A 16926-nucleotide genomic window follows, 5' to 3' on the forward strand; every position below is an offset into this window, starting at 1 on the left:
GAGATCGGCCTTCGTGGTCTTTGAGCAGCCCAGTTTTTGAGAAAGCAAACGCCTCTTCGATTTTTGAGATCGGCCCTCATGGTCTCTGAGCAGCCCAATTTTTGAGAAAGCAAACGCCTCTTCGATTTTTGGGCAGGCGCCTCTTCGATTTCTGAAGCTCCGTCGAGTGCAGATTTTTATAGAGGCTGGCATTAAGTTCCAAAGCACACTTGAATCTTCACCAGTAGAAGCTCTCTTCTTGCACTTTTAAGATCTTGATTTGTCTGACCTCTTCTCTCTTCAACACCTTTGAAAATGTCTGGCCCCTCCGACCGTCGTTTTGACTTGAACCTCGTTGAAGAGGCAGCCACGCCTTCTCCAGACAACATATGGCGCCCATCCTTCTTATCCCCTACTGGTCCGCTTACCGTTGGGGATTCCGTGATGAAGAATGATATGACTGCTGCGGTGGTGGCCAGGAACCTTCTCACTCCCAAAGATAACAGACTACTTTCCAAACGGTCTGATGAGTTGGCTGTTAAGGATTCTCTAGCTCTAAGTGTTTAGTGTGCAGGTTCTGTGTCTAATATGGCCCATCGCCTATTTGCTCGAACCCGCCAAGTTGAATCATTAGCGGCTGAAGTGATGAGTCTCAAACAAGTGATTAGAGGGCTCAAGCATGAGAATAAACAGTTGCACCGGCTCGCACATGACTATGCTACAAACATGAAGAGGAAGCTTGACCAGATGAAGGAATCTGATGGTCAGGTTTTACGTGATCATCAGCGGTTTGTGGGTTTGTTCCAAAGGCATTTATTGCCTTCGTCTTCTGGGGCTGTACCGTGTACTGAAGCTCTAAATGATCAACCTTCGATGCCTCCTCCTTCTAGGGTTCTGTCCAGTACTGAGGCTTCAAATGATCCCCCTCCGGTGCCTTCTCTTTCTGGGGCTCTACCGACTGCTGAGACTTTTCCTAAGCAACCTTTGTGAAGGCTCCCTCTTGTTTGTTTACTTTGACTCATGTATATGTACATATTTGTAACTTATCGGAGATATCAATAAATAAGTTTTGCTTCATTTCAACGTATTGTGTTAAATACATCAAAGCCTTCTTCATTGAGTGGGGTCGGCTATATGAATCTTAGAACGCCATTGTGCTCGGTCCTGTGTCATGTCCTCCGTTAGATCCAAATACTCTAAGTATTTTCTTAGAGTCTCTTCCAAAGTTTTCCTAGGTCTTCCTCTACCCCTCCGGCCCTGAACCTCTGTCCCGTAGTCGCATCTTCTAACCGGAGCGTCAGTAGGCCTTCTTTGCACATGTCCAAACCACCGTAACCGATTTTCTCTCAATTTTCCTACAATTTCAGCTACTCCTACTTTACCTCGGATATCCTCATTCCTAATCTTATCCTTTCTCGTGTGCCCACACATCCAACGAAGCATCCTCATCTCCGCTACACCCATTTTGTGTACGTGTTGATGCTTCACCGCCCAACATTCTGTGCCATACAGCATCGCCGGCCTTATTGCTGTCCTATAAAATTTTCCCTTGAGCTTCAGTGGCATACGGCGGTCACACAACACGCCGGATGCACTCTTCCACTTCATCCATCCAGCTTGTATTCTATGGTTGAGATCTCCATCTAATTCTTCGTTCTTTTGCAAGATAGATCCTAAGTAGCGAAAACGATCGTTCTTTGGTATTTCCTGATCTCTGATCCTCACCTCTAACTCATTTTGGCCTCCATTTGCACCGAACTTGCACTCCATATATTCTGTCTTTGATCGGCTTAGGCGAAGACCTTTAGATTCCAACACTTCTCTCCAAAGGTTAAGCTTCGCATTTACCCCTTCCTGAGTTTCATCTATCAACACTATATCATCTGCGAAAAGCATACACCAAGGAATATCATCTTGAATATGTCCTGTTAACTCATCCATTACCAACGCAAAAAGGTAAGGACTTAAGGATGAGCCTTAATGTAATCCTACAGTTATAGGGAAGCTTTCGGTTTGTCATTCATGAGTTCTTACGGCAGTCTTTGCTCCTTCATACATATCCTTTATAGCTTGGATATATGCTACTCGTACTCCTTTCTTTTCTAAAATCCTCCAAAGAATGTCTATTGGGACCCTATCATACGCTTTTTCCAAATCTATAAAGACCATGTGTAAATCCTTTTTCCCATCTCTATATCTTTCCATCAATCTTCATAAGAGATAGATTGCCTCCATGGTTGAGCGCCCTGGCATGAACCCGAATTGGTTGTCCGAAACCTGTGTCTCTTGCCTCAATCTATGCTCAATGACTCTCTCCCAAAGCTTCATTGTATGGCTCATTAGCTTAATACCCCTATAGTTCATGCAATTTTGTACGTCACCCTTATTCTTGTAGATAGGCACCAAAGTGCTCTTTCGCCACTCAGTTGGCATCTTTTTCGTTTTCAAAATCTTATTGAAAAGGTCAGTGAGCCATGCTATACCTGTCTGTCCTAAGACTTTCCACACTTCGATCGGTATATCGTCTGGGCCCATTGCTTTTCTATGCTTCATCTTCTTCAAAGCTACAACCACTTATTCCTTCTTGATTCGACGATAAAAGGAGTAGTTTCTACACTCTTCTGAGTTACTCAACTCCCCTAAAGAAGTACTCCTTTCATGTCCTTCATTGAAAAGATTATGAAAATAACCTCTCCATCTGTCTTTGACCGCATTCTCTGTAGCAAGAACTTTTCCATCCTTATCCTTGATGCACCTCACTTGGTTTAGGTCCCTTGCCTTCTTTTCCCTTGCTCTAGCTAGTTTATAGATATCCAACTCTCCTTCTTTGGTATCTAGTCGCTTATACATGTTGTCATAAGCCGCTAACTTAGCTTCTCTCACAGCTTTCTTCGCCTCTTGCTTCGCTCTTCTATACCTTTCACCATTTTCATCGGTCTTGTCCTTGTATAAGGCTTTACAACATTCATTCTTAGCTTTCACCTTTGTTTGTACCTCCTCATTCCACCACCAAGATTCCTTTTGGTGTGGGGCAAAGCCCTTGGACTCTCCTAATACCTCTTTTGTTACTTTTCGGATACAACTAGTCATGGAATCCCACATTTGGCTAGCTTCCCCTTCTCTATCCCACCCACACTGGGTGATTACTTTCTCTTTGAAAATGGCTTGTTTTTCTCCTTTTAGATTCCACCATCTAGTCCTTGGGCACTTCCAAGTCTTATTCTTTTTTCTCACTCTTTTGATATGTACATCCATCACCAACAAGCGATGTTGATTAGCCAAGCTCTCTCCCGGTATAACTTTGCAATCCTTACAAGTTATACGATCCCCTTTCCTCATTAGAAGAAAATCTATTTGTGTTTTTGACGACCCACTCTTGTAGGTGATCACATGTTCTTCTCTCTTCTTAAAGAAGGTGTTGGCTAAGAAGAGATCATATGCCATTGCAAAATCCAAGATAGCTTCCCCATCCTCGTTTCTCTCCCCAAAACCATGGCTACCATGAAAACCTCTATAGTTGTCTGTCTCCCTACCCACGTGTCCATTTAAATCTCCTCCTATAAATAACTTCTCCGTTTGGGCAATTCCTTGCACCAAGTCTCCAAGGTCTTCCCAAAATTTCTCCTTCGAACTCGTATCCAACCCTACTTAAGGTGCGTACGCACTAATGACATTGATGAATTCTTGTCCTATTACAATCTTGATTGCCATGATTCTATCTCCTACCCTCTTGACATCTACAACATCTTGTGTCAAGGTCTTGTCCACGATGATGCCAACACCGTTTCTCGTTCTACTTGTGCCCGAATACCAAAGTTTAAACCCTGAGTTTTCTAGATCCTTTGCCTTAAGGCCAACCCACTTAGTTTCTTGTAGGCACATAATATTTATCCTTCTCCTCACCATAACTTCCACTACTTCCATAGATTTTCCCGTTAAGGTTCCTATATTCCACGTTCCTAAACGCATTCCACTCTCTTGAACTCTACCCTTTTGTCCTAGCTTCTTCACCCTCCTCCGTCCAATAGGATCAAAGTACTTCTTTTGTGTGTCCTGTGTAAAGTTGATAGGAGCATATGCTTCTAAACAACTTTGAGTGGAGTCGTTCGAAAAGAAGTTTCTATGGGCAAATTTGGTCAATATTATGGGTTTACTCAAAATTTTTAGGAGACAAAATGTCGTAGGGCAAGATTTTGGCACCAAGGAAAAAATTTGGCTCACAATTCGTTAAGGATTGTGGGACGGAACATTGGTTAGTTGGCTAAGTTCAGTTTGCCAGATGGATAGTTCCTTCAACTAATGGTTTCAATTCATCTAGTAAAGGACCACACTGAAGTGTTAAAAAATGAGCAAAACATGTTTGCTCGACGACTGAGCGACGGTGCTCGTAGAGGATTTTCGTCAGGCAAACCCTACTTTACCATTTAGGTCCGTGCCTTCTTCTTTCTCTCCATTTTCTTTTCTCTGCTTCCCCCCTCTGCAACTGTTGCTTCTCCCTGCATCTCTCTATCTCTCTCCTACCCACAAACACACACTCTCTTCTCCATCTCTTCCTCTCCCAATTAATTGAAGATTAGTTTATTTTTATTTGTTGATGAATTGTTTTCTTCAAATGTGTAATTAATTAATTTTGATTTATGTAGGTTTGTGTCTGGATTGGAAGTAAATTAAAGGAATGTATGTATTTGTCTTAATTATATATAGTAACTTTGAATTTATTTAATTGTAAATTAAAGGAAATGTATGACTCCTTGATTTATTTAATTATGATATTTATATATGTTGAAATTTTGTATGATGTGAAATTTTGAGTATGTGTTATTGAAATGCATGTAGATTAGGTGAATTTAATTTGTGCAGCATTAGTGTAAGAATTCGTAGTGTGAATTTTGTTAAAATTTCATAGCCATTTATATATATGAAGTTATTGATGTTGATTAAATTCGTATAATAAATTTGAAAAAACCTTAGACCCATTTGAGATTCTATTGGACGCATGTGTAGAAGCAGTATGCCGCTTCGCGATCTAACTGAATCATGAATTGTCCAGTTCATGAGTGCACTAGTATGTGTTTATGGTTTGCAATGAACTTGGCTAAGTTCTGTTCGTGGAAAATTCCGTTGTATCCCCCTAATGTTCTTTGAGTGCATCCTAGATGTTTATCTAATATCTACGTTGTGCACTTGAGGAACCCTGGGAAGATGCTGCCAAATGTTTTACGATTAGAAATAGTTGCGTGCCTTGCAAACCGCTAGATAGAAAGTGCATTTTTGAATGAGATAGGATCATTACCGGAGGCATAAGGGGGCGATGAAGTTTGTTTTAAATCATTATGATGAGTAAATTCTCTGAATACAGGTGTAATGGACAAGGAGTTGATCAAGTTGCAAGATAGAAGTTGGACCAATATGTGGATGGGATTGACAATTTTATTCAATTTGCAGGCAACCATATCAGTGCTTAGAATCGTATTAGGTGTCCTTGCATGAAACATAATAATTGTGTTTGGATGGCATTGGACAAAGATTGATATCACTTGTATTCGAAAGGGATGGTACACGGTTATTCCAATTGGACTTATCATGCAAAATCGCCCATTACAGTGTCAACGTCTTCTGGTAGTGGGACATTTTGGCATGCACCCTCTACATATAGCCATGGTGATGACAACCAAGTGATGGAGATATTGAATTATGCTTTCCCTAATGATTGCTTAATATGGACGAAGAGCTATCCACAAATCCCGAGAAGTACGATAAATTGTTAAAGGAAGCTAAGCGAGAATTGTACTTGGTTGTGAAGATTTTTCTATCCTAACAACATTGTAAAGTTGATGCACTTGAAAATACAGTACAATATGACCAATTGAAACTACGATATGATGATGGGGATTTTTAAATGTATGCTTTTGAAACCAAATGCTCCAAGAATAACTTCATCAAAAGCGCTTTCAGTTATTTAAAAAACACTTTCAAACACATTATATATCAAATGCTCTATTTTAATTCACATATATATTGGTCTTAGTAATCAATGGGAAGAAAATCACCCCGTTAGGGTTGTAGTCACCAATTGTCCTCACCCTCCCTCCACTGTTAAATACCTTAACAATGTAATCTATCATATGTGGAGCCTAAAATAATCCCAAAAATCCTAGAGGCGACACGTGGACTTTTGCTAAAGAAATATAAGATTGCCCTCATTTAATGGGCAGGCTTCTCAGATTCTCCCATGCACAGCTCATCACCCTTAAAGGTCCAAGTAGCTGAATACAATTGCCCCAGCTCACCTGCCCTTGGCAAGGAAAAGTCAAAGCATTAAAGATAAGGATTAATTACCCAAATCCTATTTTTAATACATTCCCAATTGAAGATTGACTTAATTCAAGATCATTTTTCCTATTTAATATCTTGAGAATATTTCTCCATAAACCTTGGCCAATAGGATGCTACCATGTGTAAGGTAAAACCCTAACACCATGGCCGGCCACTCCCCTATAAATACCTCAATCTCTACCAAATTTTGGTAAACTTTTACAACCCTAAAAAAACCCTAAACACTTACTTTTTTTTAAGGGAAATTAACTTAGGCATCAGAGATCTATTGGCCTAATCCCCCCCCCCCACACCTCATGGGCGTGTAAGGCTTAGGTCCTTGATCAAAGGTGTTGATTGTTTTGCAGGTGCATTTTCGTCAAAGCTAGAGACGGCCGAAATTTGCATTGACAAATTGGTGCTTTCATTGAGAGCTGATTCAAATACTCGAAGAAGCCTCTCTCACTTGGTTTCTTGAGTTTTCTGTTATGTTGAATTTCTCACACATCATATCAATTAAATTCCTAGAAAATTTTCTTGATCAATTCTTGGAGAAAGGATTCAATGGTAGGAAATTCAAAAACCACGACGAACAAAACCCCGTACGTACAAGGATTTGGACTGGAGAGTAGAGATGAGGATGTAGCCCCAAGAGGGCGATCCTCAAGGCTCAATGCAACGGCAGGAGAAGCCTCACCACCGTGGAGCTGCACCATCACCGCTGCTGCAGCTCAACAACCACAACAAAGCTACCAAGCCACGACCTAAATTCTTACACCGGTGCCCTTGCAGTGCACAAACCACCAAAACCCTGGGCAAGAGGCCTAGGTTCATTCACTAGCCCACAGGCAGGAGCCTGCCTCGTCATACTTGGCCCGCACCAAGCCCAAATCTAAAAGGGCTAGAGCCTCATAGCTTGCCCAGCTTTGCGCTCAGCGTGCCATTCACCTCGCCCACTCATGATTACCATTGCTTAAGACATCAAACAACCTATGGCGAGACCTCAGTTTCTTTACACCATTTGACATGCTTGACTGGCCCATGTTAGATTCAGGCCCTCAGAAGGAGCTTGAGCCCAGTGGTTTGCTTCGCACTGCGCCTTATCGCCTTAAATCGCAACCCCAGCTACGTAGTTACCTTTGGCTCTAACCGAGCCAAGTAGCTAAGTTGTGGCCCCTGCTACGCCACCTCCTTAGCCCACGCTGAGCCGACTCCTGGCCCTTGCTAGCTGATGTGCCGTACTACCCTGACTGTTGCCCCGTGGCAGCACCATCTAAGAAAACAAAGAAAATTACCTTTTTCTTACCTTGGTGTGCACAGAGAAGAAGAACAACAACGAGAAATGACTCTTTGCATGGGCAAGAGAAGAAGAGAGCTAGGGGAGGGGGAACAAATTTCCTCTAGTTTCTCTCTTCCTTGTTGGAATGAAGATTGTTCTCCAAAATTTTATTCCCTTGTTTAAGGCAGAATTAAATAGGTATTAGGGGCAATTAGTTTCCTTTATCTAGAAGAGTATCTCCAAGTCAAAGTAGGAGATCTACATCAAATTGGGAAACAACTCTACACACCCATGCAACTTAGGACTTCTACATGTACGGTCATTTTCCTACATGCAGCCGAACATGTGTGGGGGCATTTGTGGAGCCTAAAATAATCCCAAAAATCCTAGAGGCGACACGTGGACTTTTTCTCAAGAAAGATAAGATTGCCCTCATTAAATGGGTAGGCTTATCAGATTCTAACACACGCAGCTCAGCACCCCTGAAAGTCCAAATAGCTGAATATGACTGCCCCAACTCACCTGCCCTTGTCAAAGAAAAGTCAAAGCATTAAAGATAAAGATTAATTACTCAAATCCTATCTTTAATACATTCCCAATTGACACTATAAGAAAACATGGATTAAGTGACCCAATTTTTTGTGGCGCGTGAAAATTCATCACATATAGGTAAAACAAGTGATGCTTTTTTAAAAATCGTCACTTTAAGATTTTTGCAGGACACCAAATATTTTGTGTCACTTATACTTTTGGATTCACCACAAAAAAGTGGGTGGGAAAGTTTACCGCCAAATGAAATTTTAATATGTAACACATTGTTAACTTCATAACATAAGAAGAGGGAAGGCCACCTGGCCATTCCTCACATATAGTATTAAATTAAAAATAAAAAATAAAAAATATTGATGCAATTATCAAAACCCCCAAATAACAAAACCTATCCATTTATTCTCATTTCTTCCCAGTCTTCAGCACCCGTTCGTTTACTCCTTCACCTTGACTTCGACGACCAGCTACTTGGTGGTTACAGCGATGGCGACTAACACCTCTCCTTTGTCTCCCTCCTTCAACCATTCTCCCACCATTTGATTCTCGTTCACTAACTCTCTTATCTTTCTGGCATAACAAGATCAAATTGGAGAAAGAGAAGTTCGATTTTTTCTCAAGTTTTTTCAGTTGACAATAAGGTACTTTGTTTCTCTATATTTCTTTAATTGTTTTTGGATTTTTTTTCCTTAATTGTTCCCCAGATTCTGATTTTCTTTTGCTAGAGATCCTGTTGCTGGTGAATTGTTCTCTGCGTTATATAGGCAGTGAGTTTTCTATTCCAGTCTTGATTCTTCTTTACTCTTTGGAGTCAAATTCTGGTCTTGGTGGTTAATATATGTTTTTATATTTTTTCTTAGTCCCCTGACTAAGTGTTATCTTTTTGTTTTTTATTTTTGTTCAAATGTTGGAAGTCTGTAACCATTAAGCTGCGTATTGTCTTTCTTGAGAGAGGTGTTGTCAAGAATCAAGACTAGGTTCGCCTTGAAATTTTTTGGGTAGGGCCAATAGTGATCTTAGTGCCGTTTCTTACTAGCTACTTGCATTGGGAATTCTTTAGATGTGTACTTTCTTGTGTTTTGGCTGGCTGAAAATGGGTGATGGTAGGAGATTTGGTAGCATATAAATATAAGAAATGATTAAAACTACTTACATCCCTCAAATAGAGTTCCGCAAATCACTCGTAGCATTCTCTCGAGTGAGTCCTAGACTTTTATAGACTAGGAAAATATAGTTTGACTAGGATAATACATGAAAATCCTAGAATTTAAAAGACTAAAGTTTGTTTCAAAACATGAATTATCAATATTATGTCCTTTGGAGTGATCCTAAAATACTTGATTATGTTTGTAAACCCGTTTATAGAAATAAATGTAGAAGTATTGATATCAGCGAAAGTTCTTAATTTCTAAATAGATTTGAATTGCTTTTATGTCTTTGTTGTGGTATATGCCCTCTGCTTCTGATATGCTTATCTGAACTGCTTTTGCTGCACAAGAATAGGTTCACACGGTGTTTCCGCGTCTCTTTGTATAAAAGCCCAGATGCCCATAAAGCCATATGATTGAAAATAGCTTTTTCATCATGTAGGAGTAGGCATCTTAATTTTCACCGACCAAAGAAATCCTAGCACGATTTTACTTGCTTTGTTAAGTTATCACACAAATACGCATATTTTTAATTAGTTAGCTATTTATACGAACAAAACTGAAACCATATGTTACAAATTGTCTAATATACACTAACCTCATAGTTTCCAATTTTCTTGCCTCCAAGTGAATTTCTTTATGAGGTTTTTAATTTTTAATTTTATTTTAATTTTTCAATTGATATTAGATTGGGAGTTAATGAGGAACTTTTTTAGCATGGGAAATGCCAAAGCATTAGTTTTGACAATTAGATTGTTACAGACACTTCTATGTAAAAAAAGTTGAAAACTTTTCCTTCAAAATTTCAAAACATAAACTAGAAGGAAGAGAAACATCCATGCTTGTATCTCATTTCTCACACAACATTCTAAGAACTCACTGAAGCTAATAGAACAAAATACCTTAACTCAGACCCCCTTGAAGGACTAGAAACTAGAGACATGGAGGGCAACCCAATTTTTCATTGTGATTCGGGGAAAAAAAGAGTGTTTATATGACATGAAGAGGAAAGGTGGGAAAAGGTGAATATGATAGTTTGATATACTAATGATGGTGAAGCGGGTGAGGGATCCCTTACCTCCTCCTCCAAATGATGCATTTGCACCACCACCACCACCTCCTCCGCCACCTCCTCCACCACCACTTGCACCTCCGTGAGGGAAGAGGGTGAAGCAGGTGAGGGATCCCTTACCTCCTCATCTAAATGATGCACTTACACCTCATTCGCCACCTCCTCCACCAACACCTTCTCCATCACCACCTACACCCTTGCCAACAAACACTAACCCAGGTAAGAAAGGTAGTTACAATTATTTACTTTTTCCTTATTAACGTAGTTTTAAACAACACATCACATTGATTAGAGATACATATATTTTTCTAGAGACATATTTTGACTTTTTTGCAAAAAATTTGACTCGTGGAAAGTGATGTGGGAAATGCGTCCATGATATTTCGGAGGCCAATAACGGGCTGAAGATGCCAATCATCTTTGATTTTAAACATCAAGTTCCAAGTGATCTAGTTGTGTCAGGTTTTTTCACGTTCGAGATAGGGAATATTGTTCGAACTTATTCACCGGTTTGCTATGAAAGATGGTTTAAGGTCCCAGCTTAAGAAAAGAAGAAACTATGAGAGAAGTTTCTTGTGAGTTTGAATTTAATTCAATTTATTCATTGTAATTTCAAGCACTCACTTCCATATATTTATGTTTAACAATAGGTATTATTTGTTGTGGACATATCCCATCCAAAGATTATTGAATATGTTGACAAGAAGATGGCAAAGTTGTACTCTCAGTTTAGGCATTGGTTGCATCTGCACTACTTGTCATGTGGAACACCTGGGAGAGGACGAGCTAAGCATCCAAATTATATGATATGGAATGGGAGACCAAAGAGTCATTGAGATTGGTTATGTGATAATGTTTACTCTACTACACTCTTTTTGGTATGTATTCTATATAATCTTTTCTAGTATAAATCCAAGTTAGAGACCAATTCTTTCAAAATGAAGACTTTTTGTTGTGTTCTACAAATTCAGTTTTTATAGTTAGAACCTCTAACCTTTTATGCTTCATTTTCATTTTGGTTGTCATTTGCTTAATTTTCCAATGTAAAATTTCTACATCTTGGCTTTGTTACTTTTTGTTTCGTATTTTCCCTTTATTTATTGAGATTTTCCTTGTCTTGTAGTTGGTGGCTTTATTCATCTGATTTGTTCTTATGGAACTCATATGCTTAGTGTCATTTTGTAGGCCACTAATTAGTGTTTCAACTGTTTGTTTTAAATGAATTTTGCTTCTTTGAGTGTGATTAAGATCTCATGTTGTTTGTCTAGAACATTTATATTGTGTTAGGACAGGATTTATGTATCTTAGCTTACTTGGCTATACAGCCACACACTTTTTTACTTGTAATTGTCAAATCTGCTCAAACACCTATTTAATTAAGTTAAAATTAGGAATATGGCAATGATAATATAACGTTGTTTTGATAGCCAAATTTGAAATAAAAATATCCTAACATGCATTAATGAATTTCACCTTGTGGTTAAATTGATTGTTACTTCTTTACACTTAGGTAATTTTGAGTTAAAATTTGAAGTTTGTTGATTGTTACTTCTTGACACTTAGGTAATTTGGAGTTAAAATTTAAAGTTTGAAAATGAACATCATATACTCATTTGACTAACTGTGTTAGCCTAATGCCCTTGGTAGAAGAAAGAGTACCTTCCATTCAATTTCCTTAAGCTTGGTGTTTATATGTTTCTCTCTCCTTGGCTTGTGCTGTTTCTAACATTGTTGACCGAGAGAGCATAGAAGGTGAGATGAGATAGTCCTCTAAGGTGAATGAATACGTATAACTGAAATACATGATGTTACATATGACAAGTTTAAGAGCTTGGAACTTTCCAAATTTTACACATGTATAGCTAAATAAATCTTCTTTTGTATGTCATGCACCAAATGTGTAATGTAGGAGCTTTCAAAGCAAAATGCTGATAATAGGTAGAAACAAAAGTATCACCATCAAGGAGGGGCAATGCCATTTATCCAACATGCTAGGAAGACCCAGATGGTAATGAAATTAAATTACTTATTATACTCATTATGGAATGTACATAATTCTAATGTATGTTTCTGCATTATTGAGCAAAAAGGAAATCCATTATTTGTGATTGACAATTGGGGGTTCTCCATAAACACAAGAATGGTCAGTGGATAAATGATGTTGTCCGGGACAAATATGTAAGTCATTCACGGACTTATCATTTATGTCATTTTAAGGGAGATGGAGATTAAAAAAAAAAATCAAATTTGACATGATACAACTTAGGAAACACAAATAAAGTGAACATGCAAGATTGTATTGAAAAAAAAAAACTTAATATAACTAGCTAGAAGCTGAAAGGTTATACCTAACATACATTCAAATAGAAACTACTTTAAAGGTTATATGTTGTATGTTGCCTAATCCTATGCAAAACACATTGAAGCATAAGCTACAAAATCATATGTAAAGACCGTTTATACCCAATGGTTTGCTTCTACATCAGTTCAGGATCACATCCAAGTATTTAAGTGGTGTTTTCTTAAGTATATTGTGGCTGATTTGTTTGAAACAAAAGAAACTTATTTGTTTGTATTTTAATATGAAAGGATAACATGAAGAAAAAGAAGGATGAAGTTAGGGAGAAGCTAATCCAAGAAGCACCTGAGGGTACTATATTCGATTCCATACAAGTACCATTGGAAGATGAATTTTGAATCATGGCTGAGAACCTTGGAAGGAAGGGAAAATCTGTTAATGGTGTAGGTCTTTTTTCTCGTACGGATACCTTTAGTTGCGTTTCTTCTATGGCTTCAATTTCTGAGTTAACTGATATGAGAGATCAGATCAAGATTCTATCAGATGGTTTCCTCAAATTTACAAAATGATGATGAAACCTTGGCATAAAAAATTAAGGCTTTTTTAGCTGCAAGTTAGGGGCAGACCAGCAACAACTCGAAGGAATCTGATGGTAATAACTCATCTAGTGAAAATGTTTATCCTAAACTGAAAGAACATGACTTGGAAGAAGAATGATTTCGATAGTTATGTCTTTTGTTATTAGTTAAGTATGCACATGGTAGACCTTTTTGTTAGCACCTCAATGTGTCTTAGACTTTTCTTTTGTTAATTAGTACCTTAAACAGTCCATTTATAGGCCTTGGTACCTTTATTCACAAATTGCTATTATTAAGATAGGTCACCACGAGTTAGATTTGTTTTGGGATGTTTAAGTTATTTTGTTGGATGTGTAGTTGTTGAACATATTCGAACTTATGTGGTTTAATTGTTGATTAATGAAAATGGGAAGTATTACTTTATAATTGTTATGAGTTGCTATTCTAGATTACGAAACATGAATAAGTAATGAATTCCTCAAATATTATTCCTAAATAGTTATTTGATTATAATATAAGTGACATAAGCTGCTTCACCCATTAAAAGAATATGTGACGATTTCAATGTCACTTAGTGTAATTATATAATTCTGGGATCATATTGAGTGACCCAAATAGCATCACTTATAAGTGATATGAGACAAAAAACATAGGTCACTAAATTTTGTATTTTGTGACGCTAATTTCGTCACATATTAGAATAATAAGTGATGGAAGAAGTGTCACATAAAAGAAAAATATGTGGCGACTCCAATATTCGTCATTTAAACTATCAGTGACGCTAATTGTGACACTGAAATTTCATCACATATAGTCAAATATGACGATTTTTCATATTTATGTGACGAATGTTGGTCGTCACAAAAGCTATGTTTTCTTGTAGTGTGAAGATTGACTCAATTTAAGTAAGTAATCCTTATTTAAATCAATTAGGGATATTTACTCCATTATCTCAAGATAGTATTTCCTATTTAATATCTTGAGAATATTTCTTCATAAACTTTGGCCAATAGGATGCCGCCATGTGTAGGGTAAAACCCTAACACCATGGCCAGCCACTCTCCTATAAATACTTCCATCTCTACCAAATTTTGGTAAGCTTTTACAACCCTAAAAAGCTCTAAACACTTACTCTTTTTCAATGAAACTAACTTAGGCATCTGAGATCTATTGGCCTAACCCTCCTCCCACCTCGTGGGCGTGTGAGGCTTAGGTCATTGATCAAAGGTGTCGATTGTTTTGCAGGTACATTTTCGTTCAAGCTAGAGACGACGGAAATTTGCATTGATATCATCCACACTGGAAAGGGTTTTGTTGGTCCCATCTTTATTAGAGAGTCATATAGACGTGAATATGAAAAATATGGTAAGAGTTTGTTGCCCTATTATTCTTAAGCGATTTGGCTTTTCTCAGCAGCTTCCTTCTTCTTGAGCATGGCATTCGCTTGTCTCCACTTATGGTATTTGCCAAACAAGAGCTCCATATCTTCGAGGGTTCGGCCTTGTGTTTCTGGCAGCATTGTGTAAAAGAATATAAAAGCAATCGACGAAGTTCCGGCATAAAGGAAGAAGGCGCCACCGATCGTGATGGCCTTATACAATGAAATAAAAGTCATGGAGATGACTCCGCTCATCACCCTATTCATGGCCACTCCCATAGCGCACCCTTGCGCGCGGAGCTGCAGCGGGTAGATCTCTGAGCTGTAGACCCAGGTGACGGGTCCAAGCCCGATGGAGAAAAACGCAACGTTGAACATTACCATCGCAATGCACAGAGCGACGGCCCATTGGACCTTGCCGTGGGAATGATCGACGACTGTAAGGCCCACACCGAGCAATGTGAGAGAGAAGATCATTCCACCCACACTGGTCAAAAGCAAAGGACGACGTCCGAACTTGTCAAGCATAAAGGTGGCGACCAGGATGAAAATGGTCTTGACAACTCCAACGGCTACGGTTGCAAGTAGTTTGTCATTGTAGGAAGTGATTCCAGCCTTCTCGAAGATCCTGGGGCTGTACAACACGACGGAGTCAATACCGGAGATTTGCTGGAAGAAGTGGATACCAACTCCCACGATCAAAATATGGCGGACAGCTGGGGTGGGCCGAACGATCAAGTCTTTCCATACGCCTTCACCTTTGCTTTTCTTCGAAACCTGAACGATATCCTCGTTGGACTCTTTTGGGATTCCAGCGGCCTCTTTGATCTCGTCTAGTCTGAGCTGAGCCTCCTCATGGGTACAAGAAGTTTTGTTCAGGACTTTCCTGGCGTCTCCGAGTCGCCCCTGCATGACGAGCCAGCGTGGTGACTCAGGCATGGCTAGGACGCCGACGGCGAGGAAAAGAGAGGGAACTGCGCCAAGGCCGAGCATGATCCTCCAGTTCAAGTGGATCGGGAGCTTGGACAAGGCATAGTTGGATACGTACCCAAGTAATATACCAACATTAACAAACACCTGCATATTTTGAAACAAATCAAATTTATTGATTCATATTTTCCTACAAGTGGATTAATTATACAATGAGATAATCAAGCAAAGAAACAGACCTCAGGGAAAGATGTGAGGAGGCCACGGAATGAGGCTGGAGAGATTTCGGCTGTATAGACAGGAGCTATCATAAGAGCGTAACCAACTCCAACTCCAGCAATAAATCGGCCGAACATGAGGAAGGCGTAGTTGGGGGCAAATCCCATCAGGAGGGCTCCAGCAAAGAAGATGGCTCCAGAGAGGACAATGGTGTATCGTCGGCCAATCCAATCGGATGTTCTTCCTGCCAAGGCGGAACCGATGAGGGAGTACAGGTTCAGAGTACCGTTGAGGACTTCAACTTGTACGTCGGTGATTTTCAGGTTTTCTTTGATGAAGAGTGATGCTCCACTCATCACACCAATATCTGTATGTAAAAATGACATCAACGTGCATTGCACGCGGAGATCAGACAACGTAATAACACACATGAAAAGGAAAAAACTACCAAAAGAAAAATCCACATGCATGAGGTAAATGGACAATTAAATTTACCATAGCCCAGCAAGATTGAAGTCATTGAAGCCAAAGTGGCACAGGCAATAGCGAACTTCTTTGTCTTCGCGGCCTTGGGGGGATCAAAGTCCGCAATAGTCTTCTGGCCTGAGGCTTCAGTATTTTGAGGTTTCCGGTCAGCCATCTCCATTGTTAGAGCTAGCTAGAGATCGATAGACAAATAAACAGACAGAACACAGAGAGATCACTTGTCAATGAAAGAATATGCTATTACTCGGGAATTTTATTCATTCACCAAGGTGCTGTTTTTTGTTTTGGGAATAGGATTTGGATCTTTTGTTTTCAGAACACAAGCTCTCAAGTGCTTAACAATTCGCCAGTACTCTGCTAACTTGCGTTTATTTGGATTTGTGATGATTTGTATCTTACGAAGGAAGGTGGGTAAGAACCAAGTTAACTGAAGATATGTCTGCATGCAGGCTCCCCTTATAAACATTCCGAAACGAGTAAGTTACGGACTAAAGCAAAACAAATTCCAACTTTGTGTCGGGAGATCCGTTTTTACAGTTCCGCTGTTGTATGAAGACCAATTGATTTTTTCTGTAACTTACCAAGAAATAGTTTTAATTTTAATGTTTTCTTATATTTTTAACTGAAAATATGATTTTAACCCCTCAAATTCAATTTTTCCCATATAAAACCCAACATAATTTTTTTACTAAAAAAA

The 16926-nt window shown here is 39.1% G+C and overlaps 1 protein-coding gene across 1 annotated transcript; it reads right to left on the reverse strand.

Moving 5' to 3' along the window:
- Positions 1–14466: 14466 nt before the first annotated feature.
- LOC126587543 (putative polyol transporter 1) lies at positions 14467–16654 on the reverse strand. The gene is made up of 3 exons (XM_050252618.1): positions 16239–16654; positions 15764–16110; positions 14467–15671 (listed from the first exon to the last, which is right to left on the reverse strand). Exons 1-3 carry the CDS (start codon positions 16387–16389, stop codon positions 14607–14609), a joined length of 1563 nt encoding a protein of 520 aa, XP_050108575.1. The 5' UTR covers positions 16390–16654; the 3' UTR covers positions 14467–14606.
- Positions 16655–16926: the final 272 nt, after the last annotated feature.

This window comes from Malus sylvestris, chromosome 10 (assembly GCF_916048215.2).
Source record: "Malus sylvestris chromosome 10, drMalSylv7.2, whole genome shotgun sequence".
Lineage (NCBI taxonomy): Eukaryota > Viridiplantae > Streptophyta > Magnoliopsida > Rosales > Rosaceae > Malus > Malus sylvestris.

Coding starts and splice junctions, on each gene's coding strand:
- LOC126587543 (XM_050252618.1), bottom strand. CDS start 16,389: ATGGAGATGGCTGACCGGAAACCTCAAAATACTGAAGCCTCAGGCCAG. Junction 16,111..16,238: donor TTCAATCTTGCTGGGCTATG/GTAAATTTAATT, acceptor TTTTACATACAG/ATATTGGTGTGATGAGTGGA. Junction 15,672..15,763: donor TCCTCACATCTTTCCCTGAG/GTCTGTTTCTTT, acceptor CAAAATATGCAG/GTGTTTGTTAATGTTGGTAT.